The 24,750-nt window shown below is 36.0% G+C and overlaps 1 protein-coding gene across 2 annotated transcripts in view; it reads right to left on the bottom strand.

Moving 5' to 3' along the window:
- Nucleotides 1–24,750, bottom strand: part of TBC1D19 (TBC1 domain family member 19) — a 119,095-nt gene that overhangs the window by 44,103 nt on the left and 50,242 nt on the right. For both annotated transcript variants that reach the window (XM_036330721.1, XM_036330711.1), the window contains exons 8-13: nt 23,422–23,532; nt 18,242–18,314; nt 12,605–12,643; nt 10,938–11,050; nt 9,432–9,506; nt 5,535–5,597 (exon numbers count right to left, since the gene is read on the bottom strand). In XM_036330721.1, coding sequence (XP_036186614.1) covers nt 5,535–5,597; nt 9,432–9,506; nt 10,938–11,050; nt 12,605–12,643; nt 18,242–18,314; nt 23,422–23,532 — 474 coding nt within the window. The remainder of the gene's footprint in view (nt 1–5,534; nt 5,598–9,431; nt 9,507–10,937; nt 11,051–12,604; nt 12,644–18,241; nt 18,315–23,421; nt 23,533–24,750) is intronic.

Genomic DNA, 24,750 nt, shown 5'->3' with positions numbered 1-24,750 from the left:
TTACTTACTAATAAATAAAAATTAAACTGTATGAGGATGAGGCTATACATGGTAATGATTTACTTTATTTAGAAGAGCTATAAGAAACTGGACATGTAAGTCTGAACTACGCTTGCGATAGCAGAATCATTTCTAAATTGTCCACATACAGCTGCAAACGATTTATTTGGGCTGATGGTTTTCTCTAGTCTCTTGAATATATATTTATGGTGAATGTTTCAGAGAATAAGTTACTTATGTAATAAAAGGCACGTAAGAAAGGATGGAGGCCAAATGGAGAGTCACTTTAATTTACAACTCTGAGACAAGTTTTTCATTGTAGTGCCCTTGAATTTTTATCCAAATTTGGAGAACTCCAAATGACAAATTTTCAAGGATGACTTTTTTAAACACTCTGCCATAATTCACATTTTCATAAATTAAAGGGTACTGGGGCTTACGGGGCTTTGAAACGGAACAGACTCGGCCTGGCCTTGGCAGCTGTGTGAGCTTGGGCTCAGCCTCTGCTTCTCCATCTGTAAAATGGGAATAAAGTTACCTCACAGGGTGTGGTAAGAATTAGTGATAAAGTACGTGAAGTGTCTGGAGCAGATCCTGGCACCTAATAAGCACTCTCTAAATACCTGATGAAAATAGTGCTGACAATCTCACTCGCAATGACTGGAAAATACTGGGAGAAAAATTAAAAAGAAAGGCTTTTATTTCTGTTCCAGTTTCGTGCTTAGGCATGGACTCTCAGATATTTTTCTTATCACATTTTTATCAGGAAAAATACACTTGTAAAATTTGTCCCTTTTCTGTCCCCCTGACTTCCAAACTATACATCTTTCATGTGTTTCTAATCTTAATTCCCAGATCACCATGCCTGGAGCTATCCAAAGCCTGAAAACTCATTCTTGATTCTTCCATCTCTCTCCACTTGCATATTTATCCAGCCACCAAAATCCCCCTGGCGCTGCTCTGCCTTTGATAGCTCCCTCCTTCTGTCTTTCCTTCCAACAGTATTTACCGAACACTTACTTTGTGGCAGCCACTGTTCTGCAAACTAAAAATACAGCCATGAGTAACAACAACAACAAAACCCCAAATCCCTATCTTCATAGTGATTATGTTTTTATGAAGGGATACAGGATAAAAAGCACAATGTATTATATGTCATTTGGTGTTCAGTGCCATGGAGAAAAATAATGCAGACAAGAGGGATAATGCATGCGCGCGCGCGCGCGCGCGCACACACACACACACACACACACACATATATATATATATTGGGAGAAGTTTGCTATATCAGTTAGGGTCAGGCAATCAGCTTAGGTTAAAAGAACAGCTCCCCAGGAGCAGGCAGGTAAGCCTGGAGTTGAAGGGAGAGGTCCACAAAGAGATAGAAAAGTGAGAATTGTTGGTGTATAGGTGGTATTTAGAGCCATGAGAATAGATGAGATCACTAAGGGCAAGGACATAAAAATTGAAAGAGGTCCAAGGACTTATCCTTGGGGCACTCCAACGCAGGACAGGGAGGTGAGGAAAAGCCAGCAAAGGTGAATGAATCAGAAGGAAACCCGAAATCATGATGTCCTGGAAGCCATGTGAAGAAATCAAGGAGAATCAAGGAGAGGGTATGATTAATTGAATGACCAAATAGATAAAGTAAGGTCAGAAAGTGGGGACGGACTATTGGATTCCGCAATATGAAGTCACTAATGACCTTTGGTAGAGCCATTGAGAAAAAGAAAAAAAAGAAGAAAAAAGATAAGAAAAAAGGATTGCTTTGGAGGGTTCAAGAGAGAATAGGAGGATGGAAATTGAAAACAGTATCTATAGATTTTTAAAAAGGAGTTGTGTTGAATAAGGAAACAGAGGGTGGGACAGTATTTGGAAAGGATATAGGATCAAGAAAAATTTTTGTTTCATTTTATCTTGCTTTGATTTTCAGATAAGAAGATTAATGGCCTATCTGTATGAGAGGAGAAATCTGAAGATAGGGAAATTGACAATGGAAAAACTACAATTGCACTGCCTATGAATACCAAGGGGAGATGAGTTTTGGAGTCCAAATGCAGGGACTGGCTTTATCAAACATAAAAGCAAGGGCAGTGCCTCCATAATAACAGGGAAAGCTGAGTAGACAGTGCAGACGCGGGTAGGTGGAGTACCTGCAGTGGTGGGAGTACATGTGGGTTCTTTGTTGAAAGCTTTTATTTTTTTCAGAACCAGACATTTCTTACAACATTTCTATTCTGAAGCCTAAACTGCACTATTCCCAGAATTTATTTCCCCTTTAACTGTGTTTGTATGGAACATTACAAATTACAGAGCTGTCAGAATAATTATCAAATTATAACTATGTATTTGCCTTTCCCCTCATTTTCCACTATAATGTGAGCTTAATCTTCTTATGCAGCACCTGATACAGTGTCTGTATCAAAACAGACACTCACTAATTTGACTAAATGGATACATGAATAAAGCATATCTGCTTGCATCTGGTTCTTTCTTAAACTCCATTAAATGGCATTAAAATATTTGTAATCAGGGCATACTCTAAATGTCAGTACTATTATTAAGCATATGCAACATAAGCCAAGCATATGATAGAGGATTTGTCATACAACAGAAAGAGTAAAGAAATTCTTCCCCATGAATATTTTATACACTTTGGACAAAAAGTTAACTTGCAGGTTGTCATGATGCCATTAAGTATGGAACCTGAAAATGACAGTCCCACTACCCACTGTACTTCCATGGCATAAGGGGCATGTTCTATTTGAACACATTTTAAAACTCTCACATCATTTAGGGCTTTCAGCACCAGGAAGTATTTTTAAGAATTTCAAGCAAAATAAAAACTAACTGAAATTTGGAATGATAAAAAGTTGACTTATTACTCAAAACATTATTTCTATATGCCCTACCTAGTTTAGCTCAGTGGATAGAGCATCAGCCTGCAGGCTAAAGGGTCATGGGTTTGATTGCAGTCAAGGGCACATATCTCAGCTGCAGGTTTGATCCCCAGCCCTGGTTGGGGCAAGTGTGGGAAGCAACTGATGAATTTTTCTCTCTCACATGGAAGTTTCTCTCTCTCCATCTCTCCCTCTTCCTTCCACCCTCTCTAAAAATCAATGGAAAAATATCTTTGGGTGAGGATTAACAAAAAATATATATAATTTGTATACTGTTCAGTGTTGTTACCTATAAAATTTAGGTAACTACCATGAGCCATTCAGAAACAATATCTGTGCATCCTTGTAACATAGGCCCAGATTTTCCTTAAAGAGGGATTGCTGAATTTTTCTCATCTGTATACAGACACGGCTGTGCCACATGCCGTGGCACATCTAATTCTGTAATCTAGTCACAAACCCAATAAATGGGTTAGACCCAGAACATGACCAGAAACATTAAATTCACTCCATTATCACCAACTATTTTCCCACAGAGCACTTATGTTGCTAGGCAGTTCTGCCAAAGGAAAGCTTGTAATTAATGATAAAAATAAGGCTTTCTTTGGTCTTATCTCACATATACACACGCACACACACAAATACATGCATATATGAATAATTTTCCCAAGACAAACTAGAACTCAATTTTTGATAATAAAATATTGTTTTTAATGTGTACATTTTTATTATTTAAAATCAACTTCTCTCCAATAATTCATATAAATAATTAAGTTATGATCATGGAGTGTATTCTTAGTAACTATCCACATGAGGAAAATTTAATTCTGCATAATTCCCAAATACAGAGCTTAGATGATATAATTATCCTTTTTCTTATGTTACAGGGATAAATATCCACAGTAAAGCTTATTTAGTGCCATTCCAAAGTACTATAAGCAGCAAAGGCCATGAGATTGTGACTGAAAAAATTATATAACATTTAAAATTAATACAAGGTAGATTAAAATATTGATAAAAATGAAAAATAAAGTTAAATCACACTCCTATAGTATTTACTGTCTATGATATTAATTTCTCTAATATCCAATGCTTGACATAAATACTTTCAATTTTAAAAATATTTTAATGCCCATGTCTTGTCTCCTTAGCTAGAATAGAATGTAAACCCATAAAATGTGGTATATAAATACAAAGGAATATTATTCAGCCATCAAAAAGGAGATTCTGCCATTTGTGATGTGACAACCTGAATGAATCTTGAGGGCATTATGCTAAGTTAAGTAAGTCAGACAGAGAAAGAAATAATGTATGATATCACTTACATATGGAATCTTAAAAAAGAAAAAGAAAAGGCCAAGTCAGAGAGACAGAAAGAGTGATGAATAACAGGGATTGCAGGCTGGGGGAAATGAGGAGATATTGGTCAAAGGGTACAAAGTTAAAAGATTATAAGTTATATGATTAACAAATTCTGGAGATATAATGTATAGCATGATGATTATAGCTAATAACACTACTATATACATGAGTGTTGCTTAGAGAGATCTTAAATGTTCTTGCTACAAAAAAGAAATGGTAATTATATGACAGATTAGAGGTTTAGCTAATGCTGTGGTGATAATCATTTTGTAATAATTAAATGTATCAAACCAACATATTGTTCACCTTAAATTTACCCAGTGTTATATGTCAATTATATCTCAATAAAGTTGGGGGGGGGGGTGGAGAAAAAGAATTTTCCTTCAGCAACTATTTGTCTATCCTAGAAAAAAATGTGTACAGAAAAAGCAAGATATATAGGATATAGAATATCTGCTTGATGTTTTCCTTTATTTATCAACTAGAGGCCCGGTGCATGAAATTCATGCAGGGGGGCGGTGTGTCCCTCAGCCCGGCCTGCACCCTCTCCAATCTGGGACCCCTTGGCGGATGTCCACTACAGGCAGTCAGACATCCCTCTCACAATCCGGGACTTCTGGCTCCTAACTGCTCACCTGCCTATCTGCCTGATTGCCCCTAACCGCTTCTGCCTGCCGTCTGATCGTCCCCAATTGCCCTCCCCTGCTGGCCATCTTGTGGTGGCCGTGTTGTGGTGGCCGTGTTGTGGCGGCCATCTGGTGATGACATTGCGTGAGGGCACTGCACTGGGGCGTGATGCCACCTAGGCTTTTATTATATGGGATTTTTAGAATAAGTTGGTGCTCTAGAAAATTCTAAAAGTGACAAATGAGATTTTGAAAAAGATATCAGTAATGAGTTTTGGATTTTAATGTAGTTGATGTGTATGGAGCCAGTCATTATACTTTTTGATGCTCAAATTGTTGCATCTTTGGCCAACGGAATCTGTTTCAGTTTCTATTACTATATAACAAACCACCCTAAAGTATAACTGGTTAAAGTAACAAACAAACAAAAAGACCATTCTGACTTCATTGTGCAAAATATTGTTCTCCCATCTAATCCCACATGAGAACAAAGCTAACCTTATCCCAAATTTAGAACATTTAATTTGAGATAAAATAAACATGGCTTGGATTTCAGGAGGATTCATTTAACAACAGAGATATCCCCCAAAGTATCCGAATTAGAGAACTTAACAAGAACATTATATATTTTAATTTTTCAACTTACCTGATATAAATAATCTTCAAATACAAAATAATAATCATCATTGCTTGCCGTCAACTTCACATCCTAAAATTAAAAGTAGAGACTACTGAAAACAACCTAAATAAATATGTCTATAGTGCTAAGACATAAATGTAATATCTGGAAAGAATACTAAAATGACTTTACTACTTTATGTATGACTAGAGGTCTGGTGTACGAATTCATGCACTAGTGGGGTCCCTCAGCCTGGCCTGCGGGATTAGGCTGAAACCGGCTCTCCGACATCCCCTGAGGGGTCCCAGATTGTGAGAGGGTGCAGGCCAGGTTGAGAGACTACACTGGTACACGACTGGGGCTAGGGAGGGACGCGGGAGGTTGGCCAGCAGAGGAAGGACCACAGGAGGGCTCCAAGGTGTGTCGGGCCCATCTTGCTCAGTCCTGATTGGCTGGACTCCAGCAGCAAGCTAACCTACCAGTCAGAGCATCTGTCCCCTGGTGGTCAGTGCACATCATAGCGAGCAGTTGAGCAGCCTTAGCATATCATTAGCATATTATGCTTTGATTGGTTGAACGGATGGCCAGACACTTAGCATATTAGGCTTTTATTATATAGGATTATAAACTTCTCCTTTAAATTTTATCACTGCTCTAAGTTTACTTGACTAATATAGAATGTGATATATTATTTGACATTAAATTGCTGACACTTTTAAGGTTTCATTAGTAATTCCTTAGTATTTATTTCAATTCTATCTCCTTTTAACCCGATATTTAGGCATCTTAAACAGTGGAAAAACAGATGTCATCATAATATCCAAAAATAATCATAACAATTTGGCCCCAAATTACTGCTCCAATCTCACCCTCCACTGTTCAGGTCCACATTCTTGCCATACTCTCAATATACAAAAAATCTTCCATGCCTTTGCAATCATTCACTTGCAAGGCATCACTTATTACAAAAATCAAAGTTAGACAATGTTTATCTTTAAGAAGTCTACAACCTCATCAGCAAGAAAACATACAGAGTAGAAGAATGGGAACAATTACAAAGAAGTACTGAAGAAATCCTTGATAATATTGGTCAGTCTATAAAATTCAAGTGAGCTGTTGAGCAAAGCAGCAAAAAGAAGATGAAATGAGTATGGATGACGCTGGAAGTGGCTGAAAGTGTGCTAGGTCTGGAAAAACTTAAATACACCAATTAAGAGAGAAGAAAGGGTCCAGTCTGCTATATCAGAAGACAACATGGGCAGAGAGGGAGATCCACATTCTCCACAGGGTGACATGCCCTCAGGGGGTGACAATTGGTTCTTGGGGGCCAAAAAGTTTACATATTACAATGGTTTGTGGACCTCCAAAGCTCATCCTTATGCAACGAAATCTTTTCTTTGGTATTTAATTTTTACATTAGAGAAAAATTAGTTATCTTAGGGGATAATAAGGGAAAGGTTGGCAAACACTGCTATAAGCTGTCAGGTCATAGTAAGTGATGAGAAACTGTAGACGATGTGGATAAAACATACATTTGTAAAAAAAATTCAGTCCAGAGAGAAACATTTAGTAATTTAGCTTAGTGAGGGTTTGATGATGTTCTATATTTAATATTGCCTTGTTCCATTCATTCCTTTAACCACTAAAATAATTGACTTTATTTTCAGTTAAATTAAAAATGAGTCTTTGCCAATGGGAGCTGTAATGAAACTTCAAATAATTTTTTAAAATGCTCATTCCCTCAAGGAATGATTTTAATAACATTTGGAGTTGTTTCAACAAGATCAGCAGAGATCAACTAACACAAATAAGGATTAATCAGTGACAGATTTCTTCCTAAAAACACTCATGTTGTGGACAGTCAGGATTGATTCTGCCAAAACTTATATTCAATTTGTCAGACACAAATTGTTTACCTCTTTCTCACAGCAGATTTTATTTACTGATTCAAACTGAAATTCATCCTGGCAGTAAAGGCAACTCTCCCTGATTTTCTGAACTCCTCTTGTGAGTCTTCTCTTATTTGAATAGGAAAGGGGTTGAAGGTCTTAGAGCCAAAAGATCTCTTGCACTCTTGCTAAAATAAATCGCCTGAGCACAATCATAACCTCAAAATTAACAGTGGTATCTCTGATCCAAATCTATGTAAAAACTCTGAGAATTGAGACTTTTCATCAAAAGACTCTCCCTCTTAACTCTGCTCATCTTTGCTCCCTGAGAGCCTAGTGGTTAAAAGTGTGGCCAAGAAGTCAATTTATCCAGATTCAGATGTTGTTTTTGCTACGTAATATGTAAATTAAAACAAGTTTCTTTACTCTCCCTTTACCTTGGTTCCCTCAGTTGTAAAATGCTAAAAATAATAGTACTTCCTGTTTTGTTATAACCCGTGCCACTATTGGCTGGTGAGTAAGGGAATGAGGTCAGTATAATATGGAAATTGTGCTGGTCCATATGCAATTTTTCTTTCAAAAAGGGGAGCTAAAACAGCAGGAGTAGAATTGCAGTCATGAAAGGATGATCCCTATTACTGTATTTAAGAATGTTAAAGATGAATGACTGCACTGGGTGCTCCCTCTCCAGAAAGGCACACCCAGCCTTCGTTGCTTTACTTCCTCTCATGCCCACCTTGCAGCAGCCTCTATAGCCCAGCCTACCACTTCAATCTACATTATTTCAGCATTTCTACTTTATTATTTTTGTACATTTTTAATAGCTCCTGAAGGAGCAGCCTGCCTGAGCTATCCAATTCATCTGCCAAGCTACCAATCATTGTCCTTGTTAGTACTCTGGTTAAAAAATGCAAAAGCTACCCAACCCTCTTTTTCCCATAAGCTCTATTTTTAAAAAAAAATATATTTTATTGATTTTTTATGGAGAGGAAGGGAGAGGGACAGAGTTAGAAACATCGATGAGAGAGAAACATCCATCAGCTGCCTCCTGCACACCCCCTACTGGGGACGTGCCCGCAACCCAGGTACATGCCCTTGACTGGAATCGAACCCGGGACTCTTCAGTCCACAGGCCGACGCTCTACCCACTGAGCCGAACCAGTCAGGGCAGCTCTATTTTTTTAATGCATGATTTTGTAGAATGCAATTTTTCCCAAGAAAAAAAAATACATTTATAACCTAAGTGCTGGTATCTGCTACTCTTAAGGTAGCTGTCAGAATCAAATGACAATCTATGTAAAGAGTTTGGAACACTCTATGGCACATAGTAAGCAGTCATTACTCATAGTTGTCATGTTCTCCCAGACAAATCTTCAGGTCCTCACTGTGTAATCTTCTCTTCCCCATTTCTGAGACCTGAAATAATATACCCTTCTCTTCTATCTTACAAGTTCTAAATTTAAAATACAACTGTTTTAAATAGCCTAATTATTAATTCAGAGTTAGTCATACTCTCTATCATGCTTGTAGCATCTACATCTCAACTTCTTATCAGATACCTGGAGACAAAAACTCAATGCATCCCTATTATAACACTTGAGACGTGCTTATCCATGTCTAGAAGCTAAAAGAAATAAAAAATAAAAAATGACTTCAATACAAGATAATAAACAAGTAGATCCACAAGAATGAGATAAATAAGATAAAAATATCATAGTCTGATATTTCTTTCAGTTGCTTTTTAAGTTTGTGCCATAAACTTGAAATTTTAAGGATAAAAAATGGCTATCATTCTCTTAATTAAAAAAACTGGGAGGACCAGGAAAGGCTCATGAGGACAGGTTCAAAAGGAAAGAAGATAACATTGGATAGATACTGCGAAATTTGAAGGTCAACCTTAATTTTATAAGTATAATGATCACTTAGAATTATTTTTCAAGGTTAATGTGTATCATTATACATAGTGCAGGCCCTGCATGTTAAAGACTCTCAAAAAAAATTTAATGACAATAATGAAATGAAAACTTTTACTTACTTTATAAATTAGACTGTCCACCAAAAGGTCATGTTGTATCACATTGGTCTTAAGCTGTTCATAATACAAGATATCCTAGAGTTAAAAATAAAACAAAAAAGTTAAAGGCCAATCACATTTACAAAGTCAGCCTCAAACTTTAATAATAATCATTAATCTATATATATATAAAAGCCGAAGCGATTGTTATGACGTAACAACCGGAATGATTGGAACAACCAGTCACTATGATGTGCATTGACCATCAGGGAGCAGACACTCAATGCAGGAGCTGCCCCCTGGTGGTCAGTGTGCTCCTACAGCAGGAGTGCCACTCAGCCAGAAGCCAGGCTCACAGCTGTAGAGCGCAGTGGCAGTGGTGGAAGCCTCTCCCGCCTCAGTGGCAGCGCTAAGGAGCAGTGAGCCAAGCAGTGAGGAATAAGCAGGTGGGTGGTAAGGAGTGAACAGGCGGGTGGTAAGAAGCAAGCAGGTAGGTGGTTAGGAGCAAGCAGTTGGGCAGTTAGGAGTGAGCAGGTGAGCGGTTAGGAGTGAGGGGTCCTGGATTGTGAGAGAGATGTCTGGCTGCAATATGTCCAACTGCAGGTATCGGGCATAAACTGGCAGTTGGACATCCCCCTGAGGGGTTCTGGATTACGAGAGGGCACAGGCTGGGCTGGGGGACCCTCCCCCCCCCCCGGGGCACAAATTTCATGCACCAGGCCTCTAGTCTATCTATATAAAACCCTAATATGCAAATTGACCAAACAATGAAACAACCGATGGAATGACCAGTCGCTATGACATGCACTGATCACCAGGGGCAGATGCTCAACGCAGGAGCTGCCCCCAGCCCGCAGGCCCCGACTGGCAGTGGCAGTGGGGGCAAGGCTGGTGAGCAGGCAGCGCCAGGCCAGCTAAGGCAGGTGTGAGCAAGGGCCCCCTCGATTGCCCCGCGGGTCACCCCACAGATTGGCCCTGATCGCCAGTCAGGCCTAGGGACCCTACCTGTGCATGAATTTCATGCACCATGCCTCTAGTAGTAGTATAAACACTAAGAGGATAGGGGCTATAATTTACTCACAACTACATTTTCTACACCTGGCCAATACCAGAGTCTCAATAAATATATCTCATTTACTTACACTGAGTTGCCATCTTTATTTTTCCTACTGTAACAACCCATTTCTACCACACATCTTCATGAACTAAATTGACAGATGCCATTTCTTAAAAATTTACTGATTGTTCTGTTGTATGGATAAGTACACATTATCTAATTATTAATAACAAAGACTTCTATGTTAAGAACAATGATTAAATTATATAGGGTGTCCCAAAATTCACCCCATATTGGGTGAATTTTGGGACACCCTATATTAATCTTGTCAGATAACTCAAAACTACAGTGTTTTAAAATAAAAAAGAAGGTAAATAATAGACAAAGAACAAAAGTATTTCCATTTTGAATAACTGGTCTGAAAAATAAAAATCAATAGTTCAAATTTGGCTTATCCTTTTCCTTCTTACCTCAGGTTGACTGGAAATATTCAAAATGAGAGCCCATAATTCAGCCCTCAGTGCTGTGGGGCTTCCTTGTCTGACATACTGTTGAGCAGCAGCACTATCTTGTTCTGCTAGAACTGGCAAAAGTAATATAGTTAATTAAAGTTTCATTAGAAATTTCATAATTTAAAAAATAATAGTGGAATCTTTAATTAAAAATCTTTTGGGAAGCCAACATCTAATCTTTATGTCCAATATATTTATATCACATCATGACAACCTTCTTTTGGTCTCTGTATTTTGATGTGGCCCTATTTACAGCCCTACAAGTTTTAAGCCTTCAGCTCCTCCACCTCCTACCCTGCCTGGTAAAAACTGTTAATGAAGTTACCTTGAGATAGCTTTGCTTTAATTATAAGCATGGATCTGAAACTAGTGTTGCATATATACAATAATTTTGAGGTTCCATGATCAGGTAAAGTCATATCTATAGAAACCCTAAGTTTCTTATGCACATTCTACTAAGTCATAAATGTTCTAGTATTTGGAGTTAGTATGATTTTTGAAGTATTTGGCTAAAAATTGTAAAGGATATAAGATAACCATTCTATTAGGTGACTTTTTAGTTACTTTCCAAAAACAACAGAAAAGAGGGTTTTTAAAAGAAAATACCCCAAAAATGTGCTAACCTTTTAAGGAAGCCAAAATTTTTCATAAGCAGCCAAGTTCACAAAATTGATATATTATACTTTTGCTTTTTTTTCTTCATTTTTGTGTGTGGGTCTTTTTAAATAAAAATACCAGCTATTAAGTCTGGAAATAAAGCCCCCCCGCCCAAACAAAACAAAACAAAAATAAAAAGAGATATTAGATAACTGCTGACATTTATCTAACAGTACTGTTTCCTTATATTTTCTTCTTAAGAGAAATCATATGCTAAATGAAAATGACAAAACCAAACCAAACAAAGAAGTATGAAATTAAAAAATAAAATTTTAAATTTGCAATTGTGTTTAATAAAAATGTCAACTCATACAAATGAAGTTTTAAAAATAAATATGATTTTGAACAATTATACCAGGGAGTTTAGAATATGACTATATAATTGCCATAGAAGGGTCATTCTGACACAAAGACTTATTTGTAGTTCATATTTCAAAGATAAAACAGGATTTACAAAAACAAAGAACTAATCTTCAGAAGATGGGAACATTGCTTCCCAGAACACTAGGCGCCGCTCCAGCTATTAAGTCTCAGCATTATGAACAGTCCCGGTAAGTGTGATGGTTACATTTTCTCCTGATGCCAGAGCATATTCCCATTAACATTAATGGGAAGTGTGTGGGCGCATCAGAGAGAGAACCTACCTCTTTGATTTTGAAATTAAATTCTATTGCTGAATGGATTAAGCTAACATCCTTGAAGAATATGTGTCTGCATTTATTTCCTTTTTAGTGAACCATCTGTGTATGTCTTTATCTGACATTTATTGGTGAAGCCAAAATGATGCATTTCCCTTCTTTAGAAAGATTCTCATTATAGTATCTATGCAGTTAAATATTACTCCTTTTTAGGGTGTTAGCTCTTTAGAGATTAAAATTCAGTTGGGGGTGGGGGGTATATGACACAGACATTTACTTAGGATTGTGTCTCATTTTCAGAAATTATCATAAGTATAATCAAAAGCTTACCTTTTTGCCCAATACGTACATGCTCATTTTCAAAAAGTTCTAAAAAAAAAGATAAAATAAAATAATTAAACATAAATATGATCAGCCACATTTAAAATAATTATGGGTATATTTTTCTGGTATTAATACTTTTAATTATTTTAAAGTTGAATGGCTCTATAGAAAAGTATAAGAATATTTATATTTATATGCATAAAATCATTTTTCTAAATTTTTTAAAGTTTGTAGAAATTAAGAGTCAAGTGCATTTAATTAGAATAAAAAAATGACAAAACTACTTTCCTTTTGTTAAAAGAGAATATCTTCTAAAAACACAAAAATGTTTCTGCTCATTCATCTTTGATTTTATCCTTAAAAAAGCAAAATTTTGCGTGATTGCCAGAGGTTGGGGTGGAGGTGGGGGCGAAATGGGTAAATGGAGCCAAAAGATAAAAATTTCCAGTTATAAAATAAGTCATGGCATGTAGTATACTCCATGGTACCTATAGTTAATAATACTGTATTGCATATTTGAAAGTTGCTAAGAGAGTAAAATCTTAAAAGTTCTTATCACAAGAAAAAAATTCTGTAACTATGTATGGTAAATGATGTTAACTAGACTTATGGTAATCATTCTGTAATATATAATAATACTGAATCATTATTTTATACTCCTGAAATTAATATAAAGTTGTATGTAATTATACTTCAATTAAAAACCATGTTGATGTATCATTGGCAATTATATTCTCCCATACAGTGGGTTTCCTTTTCGATTTAATGCTGGTTTCTTTTCTGTGCATAAGCTTTTTCTTTTTATATAGTCCCATTTGTTTATTTTTTCCTGTTTCTCTTGCCTTAGGTGTTGTATCAGTGAAAATTCTGCTACGTGAGATGTCTGATATTTTATGCCTTCATTTTCTTCTAGGATTTTCATGGTCCACAACTTACATTCAAGTCTGTTATCTATTTTGAATTTATTCTTCTATATGGTGTAAGTTGGTGGTCTAGTTTCATTTTTTTGCATGGACCTGTCCAATTACCTCAACGCCATTTATTGAAGAAACTGTTTTTACTCCACTGTATGCTCTTGCCTCCTTTGTCAAATATTAATTGAGCATAATGGCTGGGGTTGATTTCTGGATTCTCTGTTCTATTCCATTGATCTATATGCCTGTTCTTGTGCCAGTACCAGGTTGTTTTTATTACAATGGCTTTGTAGTATAGTTTCATATCTGGTATTGTTAGCCCTACAACTTTGTTGTTTTTTTCTCAAGATTGCTGTGGCTATTCATGGTCTTTTTTGGTTCCATATAAATTTTTGGAGTATTTGTTTTAGATCTGTGAACTATGCCATTGGTATTTTAATAGGGATTGCATTGAATCATAGATTGGTTTAGGTAGTATGGATATTTTGATGATGTTAATTCTACCAATCCATGAACACGGTATATTCTTCACTTGTTTATATCTTCCTCTATCTCTTTTTTCAACGTTCTGCAGTTTTCTGAGTATAGGTCTTTTACCTCCTTGGTTAAGTTAATCCTAAGTATCTTAATTTATTGTTTAATTTTAATTAGCTATTATTGCTGAGACTTAGTAACCAAAGAATCAAAGGTTGTCAGCCAATTCTTGTCTCTATAAAAGTGGATGATACTACCAGGTGATACACTGAAAGTAGTACAAAATAAAAATAAAAAGACTTTAGAGAAATTATTTGATTATATAAAATACAATAATTTTTCTTTCCAAGTACCATACTCTGGTCTAAGAATAAGAGCCCAAAGAAGTCAGAACCAGAATTTCCAATCTGTAATCTGTGTTTCTCAAGGAATGCTCTGAGGATCACTATGTTAACAGATGCATCTACATTAGGAGATCTTGATTGGGGAAAAAAGGTTCTCTGGTGAAATGTAATTAGAAGATGCTAAGATCTAAGTTTACTTAGGACTTCTCACAGTGTTTAAGATGGTAACACACACTGTAACTGTATATCTTAAAATATGGCCTAGCCTTTCCCAAACCTTATTTGAAAACAAGATCCTCTTTTTCACAGGGCATATGGTGAATGTTTCATGTAACACACTCGGGAAATGCTGTGCCAAATGAAGATGCTTTTTTGTTTCCGAAATAACAACCTGAAAAAATGTCTATTTAGCAGAACCCCCACCTAATAAGATTCATTATTATGTATATTCAGACAATAATATCAGAAATATGAGCCCCCTTTTTCATGAAAGAATGCTGGTTCTGCTCATCCTTTCCCCTCATCGCATAGGTCTTATCAATGGTTTCCATAGAAAGTATGTGTGTGTATATTTAAAATAAATGCATATTTATGAGAATTTACAGAAATAATAAATGTCTGATTTATGTTATTATTATTAAATACGGATTCTACATTACAGTGATAAGGACTCTTCTATCAACTCTTATATAAACCTGATAAGTTAGTGAGAAATGCACTTCAAATATAAAGATGGAAAAACAGTATGGGTAAAACATAGGTAATTCATGATTTTAAAGATAAGTAGGAAATGAGGGGACCACTATGTAAATTATATGATTGTCTAACTACTTAGCTGTACACCTGAAACCAATACATAATAAAAAAGTAAAATAAAATTAATTATATATTTTTAAAAGATGAGTAGGAAGGATATCGTTTCTGTAAATCACACATAAACTTAATCCTAAATATGAAACTTGCCTCTAGCCCAGTAGTTCTCAACCTTCTTAATGCTGAGACACTTTAATATAGTTCCTCATGTTGTGGTGACCCCTCAACCATAAAATTATTTTTGTTGCTACTTCATAACTGTAATGTTGCTACTGTTATGAATCATAATGTAAATATCTGATATGCAGGATGGTCTTAGGCGACCCCTGTGAAAGGGTCGTTCGACCGCCAAAGGGGTCGCGACCCACAGGTTGAGAACCGCTGCTCTAGCCAAATACTATTAGCAATATTTTCAAAATATTTAGCATTACATTTCCAATTTAACCAAAGCCATATACATATACTAAAAAATAAAAAACTATTTTTCACTCAGGCAAGAGTAGTTTTATATGACCTCATTTTTCTTTCCAAGTAATTCTGTTGCCTAGCAATTCTCAACACAGGCAAAAATTTTAGTACTATACCACTAAAAACAAGCTCATTGGATGAACACTAATTCAACCCCCCTTTCAGCAGTCCTGCTTTGAAAAGACAAGGGAGCAAAAATAACTGCATCAACTAACAAGATTTTCAACTCCTCCAGCCGACTTAGGTGCTCTCTCTTCTGCTCCAACTACCCCTTGTATATAATAATAGCCAAAGCCAGGTGAGTCTTATCTCAATCTTATATCTTCCCTGAAAACAAAAATTATGTCAAATTATGTATTCACTAGTCACTGGCCCTTATCAGGATCTCACCCACATTTGTTGTATTCTGAGTGAATCAAAGAACTATACTCTAGATTAAGAGAAAAATTAGGTTTTCTAAAGCATAGCTATTATAAGTTTAGAATGATTTAAAACAATTCTTAGGGATTTTTTTTTCAAAAGTGAAAAACATAGATATCATTCAAGGTTATATTACTAGTTCTTTCCCCTTTTGTTAGTTATATATATATGACTAGAGGCCGGATGCATGAAATTTGTGCAAGAATAGGCCTTTGCAGCCATGGGCGGCTGCCTGGATCCCTCCCTTGCAGCCATGGCGGCTGCAGCCCTGGCTTAGTCCAGAAGGACGTCCAGAAGGACATCTGGTCTAATAGCATATTATGCTTTTATAGATTATCATTTTCATGAACAGAAGTATAAGTTAAGATATCTGTCTCAGTCTGTTCAAGCTACTAAAACAAAACTAAGTAGTTTATAAATAACAGAAAATCATTTCTCACAGTTCTGGAGGCTACAAGTGTAAGATCAGGATGCCAGGATAGTCAGTTCTGGTGGGGATCCTCTTCCACGTTGTAGTGTACCGACTTTTCACTGTGGAAGAGGCTGGGGAGCTCTGTTGGGCATCTTTTACAAAGAAACCAATTCCCATTCAGGAGGGCAGACTTCTTAGTTTTGAATCTTGGTTCTACCACTCACTAGTATTTGTGACTTTAGGCAAGTTACTTCACATTTGCACTTCTTCAACTTTAAAATGGTGGCATTACTTCTATCTCACATCACGGAAAAAAATTAAAACCATCATACAATACCACTATTTACCATCAGGATGACTAACACAAGAAGAGGGAATCCACCCAGCATAAGCAAGCATACAGAGCAACTACTGTTCTCACACATTGTTGATGGAAGTGTAAACTGGTACTGCCACTTTTAAAAATTTCTTTGGCAGTTATCTACTGAAGCTGAACTTATGCCAACCCTAGGACCGAGAACTTGCATTCCCAGGTGTATACTCAACATATATTCACCAAAAGACACACATTAGGATGTTCATAGCAGCCTTATTTGTAATAATCCCACACTTGAAACTTCCCAAATACCCATCAACAGTAGACTGCATAAATAAATGTGTATGGTATGTTGATACAATGGACACTATAATGCAAAAAGCCCAAAATATTTATAAATACACAGCAATTTGGCTGAATCTCACAAACACAACAGTGAACAAAAGAAGTCAAATATCAAAGAGTACATAACAAAACTTTATATGTTTTAATTCATATAAAGTTCAAGAACTGGCAAAAACAATCTATGCTGGGAGGAATTAAATAGTGGTCTTTGACATGGAGGGTAAAGATTGAAGGAGGTTAAGAGGGGGATTCAATTTATTAATCTGTATTTGTCCAATTAATAAAAATTCCCTGAACCATTTTCTTATGATATACACTTTCCCCAAGGCATTAAAAACTAGTAATTTTAAAGGAGGTAATAAACACACCTTGTAGATTGCTGAGAGCGTAAAATGAGACAATATACATATAACACATGGTATATGCTCAATAACTGTTTGTTATTATTATTAAGAATAATAACTATCCAACTTCCTTATTTTATAGAGGAAGAAACAAGTGCAAAGATGTAAAGCGATTTGTCCAGGACACACAGCGAGCCAGTGGCAGATGAGGGTCTACAATAGTTCCCTGACACCTGTCTAGTATTATTTCCACTACAATACAGGCCTCCCGCATTTAAAGCAATTTTTACTTCCTTTTATTATAGCTAAATATGAATCAGGGCTTTTATAAAAACCATATTGTACTTATACACAAAAAGAGAAAAGTTAGGGAAATTTTCTAGATGATTAAGGTTTAAGAGATAGTAATTTTAAAGCCTGAGTTTATTCAAGGTGGAATGTCTGTGTTTGTGTAATTTGGTGCTATGAAAAATAATAAAAATAAATAGTGAGGGCCAGTAAAGGGAAATATGAGTGCTGCCAATGAAGATTTTGCCAACAAAATAACTTGTGTATGTCCAGTGACTTAACAAAATTATATTGGGCTTCAAATAAAAAGACAACATCAAGTTGTACTCTGATCATTACAATATACAGAATTCTATTCAATAGTTAGTAGAAACAAAGGAGAGGAAAAAGCATGCTTTGTTTTCAGATATAAAAATGTTACTAGATTCATTTGGAAATAACATGATAAATTTTTACCTCGTTCTCATTTATCATTGATCAAATGCCATATGGGAGAAATACTAACCAGGAGGCACTTGTGTAGAATCATCTATACCTAGTTGTCCTGTAGTTAAGCCGAGTTCTACAAATAATTCTTTCTGAAAAACAACACACACACTGAATTAACATACATCTCAGACTTTGCTACATGTAAAAAAATAATAATTTTCACCTAAACATCAGTGTAAATAAAAATCACAATACAAAACGAATCTTTGCTTCCTTCAAACATCTAAAGAAGAAAAGGCCTGCCCTAGCCGGTTTGGCTCAGTGGATAGAGCGGACAAAGGGTCCCGGGTTCAATTCTGGTCAAGGGCACATACCTGGTTTGCAGGCTCCTCCCAGCCGGGGCCCTGGTCAGGGCTCCTGCAGGAGGCAACTAGTCGATGTGTTTCTCTAACACTGATATTTCTCTCTGTCTTTCCCTCTCTCTTCACTCTCTCTTTAAAAATCAATGGAAAAATATCCTCAGGTGAGGATTAAAAAAAAAAAAGAAGAAGAAAAAGAAAAAGCCATTATTTTTTTTTTAATACTTAATGGGAACTTATATTTTTATTTATTTATTTTTTAAAATATATTTTATCGATTTTTTTTGACAGAGAGGGAGGGAGAGGAATAGAGAGTTAGAAATATCCATCAGAGAGAAACATCGACTAGCTGCCTCCTGCACGCCCCCTATTGGGGATGTGCCCGCAACCAAGGTACGTGCCCTTGACTGGAATCGAACCTGGGACCCTTGAGTCCGCAGGCCAACACTCTATCCACTGAGCCAAACCGGTTAGGGCGAGAAAAAGCCATTATTGAACCTTTAAATAGTAATTCACTGATTCAATATTAAGGACAACCATGATTTTTTTTTTACTACAGTATTGCTATATAACATTTACATTTTTTATTTTCATGAGAAAAAAGCATGAATAGAAACGGTAAAAGCTGTTAGGAAATATCAATATGTAATGAGAAAAAACTTAAATATATAATATTTCTCCAAAGGTAGAGCTTTTAGTAGTATTTTTCTTTCTCCTAATTTCTTTTACCTAAGAAAATTTTTTCCTTTGATGCCAATGTTTTAAAAAACTATTTTAAAAATAGTTCTTGATTTTTTGTCTTTTTAGGTAATAGGCTAATCAGTAAAGTAAGAAATGAATTATCCTTTGAAAAAAGAAATATTAACATTCAATTCTTTCCTGAAACACACATCTGCACACACTATATGCAACAATTATCAACTTTAATGTCATTGTCTAAAATTAGCAATATAATTCTGTATCTATGCTTTCTATGGTACTGTACTTCACTCAGCTCTTAATCAACTAAGCAATGAAAATATCCAAAACAACTTAAATTAATTTTTAAGTAAGATTAAACTATCAAGTGCTCTGCTAAAAGAAGAATAAATTAGATTTATTCTCCAGACTTCCTCTACTTATCTAGTAATGTCTAAGGAAAGTAATCATGTTTGTCTGTTATTTTTAAAATATATAATAATCCCATGTTATTTGTATTATTTTTCTTCCCTAAGTAATTAAATATTTCTATTAATATTTAATTGACTCAGTGTTTTGTTACTATTCAATTGCTAAAACCAAACTTCCTTCTTCTTTAAAAAATAAAATTAATTTTAATACTTCCCAATTATCCATTATTATTTAAGTTCATAATTACTAGTGTCCCTCACAAGACAGTTATTGCACCTAATATGCACACACATTTCATTTTTGTATTAATTTTAAATAACTACCATTATATTTCAATTCTTAACTAAACTTGATTTTCATCTGTACTTTAAAATAGTACTGCATCGTTACCAATTTTTCAGAGTAAAGAGGTAAAAATTTAATGTTATTCTTCCATTTTCAACCATTGTCTTACATTTATTTTAAATTCTTCCTTCATTAAAATCATTACAATTAATGATAATGTATTTGATTTTTTTAAAAATAAATTTGATCTTCATATTACAGAGGGACTTAAGTCCAATAAACATTTCAGTATTAGGTTCTATAGTCACAATGGGGAATTATACTTAAGCTAAGACATGTGAGGAGCATAAAAAAAACTCTGGACATCGTTTTCTATTTCACTGCTCTGGACTATTTTTTATTCAACATCAGTACACCTGGCCCCTAATCTCAGATTTCCTTCAAAAACTCCCCTAAAATATTGTGCCTTCTGGGATACCTTCTTTGATATTCCAGGCTGATTTGGGTAACTCTATGCATATGGATTACCTTTTTCAACCTCTACCAAACCAAATAATCACATCCTATTAAAATTATTTTTTTACTTGTCCATCTTCCCACTACCCCGAAGTTCTTGGAAGACAGAGTGGCTCATACACATCTGCACTCCCAGAACTTGGATGGTGCTAAGTGAGCCATAGCGGGGCTCAGTAACATTAAACCACACCACGGAGCTCTAGTTCCACCCTGCTGCCTCCATCTGGCTGAATTAGTAAACAGAAGTTAGTGTCCGCAACTTTACTTTACAGGAATTTCCTTTTAACACGGATGAGTCTACAAAACATGGTGACCTAGATTTAAGGGCCATCCAGTATGTACCTCATGACTCACTGAGTCTCACCAAGTTCAATACTCATACAGACAGACCCGGGACACAGATAAACCATGCATCCTGCAGTCAGAATCATTACACATCCAGGCCATGTGATTCAGGAAAGGCAGAGACAACTATCCCTAATGACCACAGGAGGAGAAGGACTAACATATTGTCAGCAGGTATAGCCACAATTTCTGAAAAAATTAGTCACAGGCTTTTGTTCTTCAGTAACTAAGAATGAATCCACATCAGTTCCAGGTCTCTTCAGACAGACAGATGACATAATTAGTCCCCCTCACACACATGCTAAACCTTTACATACATGATCAACTTTCCCTGCTTCTTTCTAGCAAACTCCTTCAAACTTGTTCAAATGGTAGCACCTCTGAGAAGACTTCCCACCACGTCCAGAAAAATCTGCCACTTTTTCTTCTGTATAGCCATCTCATTTTGTACAAACCACTACCAATATAAAGCTTTTAACACTTTTTAAAAATTACCTCTTAAAATTTAATTTTTTATCAAAGTTGTAGTATTTGTAGTAAATAGTTATATATTGCTTTCCATTTTCCACTAATTGGGTGGCTTTAAACAACAGACATATATCTCACAGTTCTGAAGGCTAGAAGTCCAAAATCAATGGGTTAACTGATGCTCTCCCTGGAGGCTCTGGGGGAGAATCGTCGCATGCCTTTCTCCTGGCTCCTGATGCTGCCAGCAATCTTTGTGTTCTTTGGCTTATAAATACATCACCCCATTCTCTGCATTCATGTCATATGACATTCTTCTTGAGTCTCTCCCTTCTGTGTCTCTTCTCATCTTCCAATAAGGACACTAGTCATATTGGATTTAGGGCCCACCTGACTCCAATAATCATCTTCTTAACTTGATTGCATCTGTAAGGCTCTATTTCCAAATGAGGTCACATTCACAGATACTGGAGGTTCGGACTTCAACATACCTTTCGGAGGGCTCAATTTAACCCATAACTTCTATTTTAACTTATTGATCTGCACACCACTCCTATGAGAGATTATCATCACTATCCTATATAATAAAAGCCTAATGTGCAAATCGACCGAACAGCTGAACGACTGGTGGAATGACCAGTCACTATGATGCACAGTGACCACCAGGGGGCAGATGCTCAATGCAGGAGCTGTCCCCAGACCGCAGGCCCCAGGCCAGCCAAGATGGGTGCAGCGGGGCCCCCCGATCGCCCCACTAGTCACCCCACAGATTGGCCCTGATCACTGGCCAGGCCTAGGAACCCTACCCGTGCATGAATTCTGTTCTCCAACCGGCCTCTAGTTTTACAAATAAGAAAACTAAAGCTCAAGGTAAAAAAAACTTGCTCAAGATCACACAGCTAGTTAGTTAGCTTCAGAATCTAATCACCTACACTGTCTCTACATGCAGCAAATAGTTTAAGAGGTGAAATCCACTAAAAGATTTATTACAACAACAGCATAGCAGTTCTCTATCTTATACACTCCTCCACATACACACACACTCATACTGGCCCACTATCCAGGGACAGCTGCTTTTTTTCTGGTATATATCTCCATATTTCAAGTAATAAGTGTATACTTCTATTTTTAATTTACCAGTTTCAGACATTTACTGGGTTTGTTTGTTTTTATGGAAAGTGGGGATTTTTCGCTCATGTACTTCTCACCATCATCCTATATAATAAAAGGCTAATATGCAAATCAACTGAACAGCAGAACAGGCACTGGACGCTATGACACGCACTGACCACCAAGGGGCAGACACTCAACACAGGAGCTGCCCCTGTGGTCAGTGCATGTCATAGCAACCAGTAGTCCTGCCGTTCAGTCGATTTGCATATTAGCCTTTTATTATATAGGATGATGCAAGAGCTGCCCCCTGGTGGTTAGTGCACTCCCACAGAGGGGAGCGCCGCTCAGCCAGAAGCTGGGCTCATGGCTAGTGAGCACAGCAGTGGTGGTGGGAGCCTCTCCCACCTCTGCAGCAGTGCTAAGGATGTCCCCCGAGAGCTCCCGGACTGTGAGAGGGCACAGGCCGGGCTGAGGGAACTCCATGAGTGTATGAATTTCATGCACTGGGCTTCTAATTTCAATATAATTATACATAAACTAGAGGCCTGGTGCACAAATTCGTGCATGGGTAGGGTCTGGCTGCCCCCCCCCAATGGGGGCCAATTGGTCCAGGCAGACAGGAGGTTGGCCGGCCAGTTCCGCCCCCGATTAGGTGTGGGGGGTCAATAGGGGGCAGGGCTAGCTGGGGGGAGGGGCCAACCCCCAATTGGGCTGGTGGGCCAGCCGCAGTGCACATCATAGCGACAGGTCATTCCAGTCATTCCGGCATTCCCGTCACTTGTTTACTTGTCTTTTCTATATATATATATATATATATATATATATATATATATATATTCTTGATTAAATCTATATTGTTTGCATTACTATGACAATTTAAATGTAACTCACTGCTGAGCCACATAACATATGTTATAAATGTGTTTCCTTTCTTATACTTTTAAAATTAAATTCATTTACCTCTTCCTATACCCTTGAACAATCTGAAAAGATCTTTCTCAATACAATTTTGCATGTGGCCAAGCCTGTACTTGCAGTGTTTTTCTTGGAGGCCTATACTTACCAATTCAGGGATGTCTTTTACTTTCAGAGGAATTTGGATTAAACCCAAATGAGTCCTGAAACTAGGAGAATCACCATTTTCATAATTTGGGTTGCGAAGATTAATTAATACCTTTAAAAACAAACCCAGCAAAATTGATTAGTTTTTTATAGAATGTTTACACTTCTAAAATTGGCAGTGATATTCTTGCTGTATCACCACAAAATTAAAAACTATTTGGGGTTAATCATATACTTCAATAACATTCTAAAATACTGTAAAATTGTACTAAAATGTTAAAATACCATAAACATACTTTTAATTAGGATGGCTTAATATTCCAACTAATGATCTATCATTTAATTATAAAAATTTAAGAATTTAATTATAAAGAAAACTTTTTGATGGTTGAAAAAATAAAAAATTGTTTGATTATAACTATTTACCAGGAAAGGTGATAGAAAAATAAAAATTACTCGACTAATATTCACCAAGGAAAATTTTAGAACCAACTCTAACCCTTTTAAAAAACAAATATTGACAATGTTTTTTAGAAAGATACTAAGGCAATATTGGAAGGTCTCGCCTCTAAATCAAACCCACATGGAAAAACAAAAAAATTTTTCAGAAGCCAAGCTAACAAAAAAGACTTTACATACTTTTCAAAATAAGCATATAAAATAATTCATAGATATTTTCATATCCTTTAATCTAGGAATCTCATTTCTATGAGTATAGTTGTGGAAATAATATAAAATATTTTCAAAAATAGTGCAGGAAGAATGTTAATGAAATGCTGTTTATAATGGAAAAACATATGACAACTTACACAACCCACTCGAGGGAATTACTTAAATAAATTATGATCAATTCACATAATACAACACAGTATAATAAGTAATTTATGTAGATAATAACATGAAAAATATAATATATTACATTTTAAAAATTATGATAATTGTGTCTATTGCTATATGATGGTATTATGAGTAATTTTTATTTAAAATTTTCTTCTTATGTATGTTTTCTTATTTTCTATCAACATTCATTTGGGGGGAAAGAATTATCATAGTTTTTAAAATATTTTAAAGTTGAAACTCTTGAAGGAAATCAACAATCAAGAATCCAGGGAAGGAAATGATGATGACAGAAATGCTATCGTATCTGAGGAAGGCATTGAACTGATAACTAATAGTTGATAAAACGGAATGTGCTATAATGCTCAAAGTTTCATAATATTGCAAACACTAAATTGAAACTGAAAAAAATCAATGACATTTGTTTAAAAAATAAAAGATTTAGCAAAGAATCAACCATGTTAAATACAGACTAATAGAGACCAGCACAATT

Source organism: Myotis myotis, unplaced genomic scaffold (assembly GCF_014108235.1).
Source record: "Myotis myotis isolate mMyoMyo1 unplaced genomic scaffold, mMyoMyo1.p scaffold_m19_p_1, whole genome shotgun sequence".
In the NCBI taxonomy this organism is placed as follows: domain Eukaryota; kingdom Metazoa; phylum Chordata; class Mammalia; order Chiroptera; family Vespertilionidae; genus Myotis; species Myotis myotis.
The sequence above is the reverse complement of the archived record's forward strand: the minus strand, read 5'-3'. Positions and strand labels throughout refer to the sequence as shown.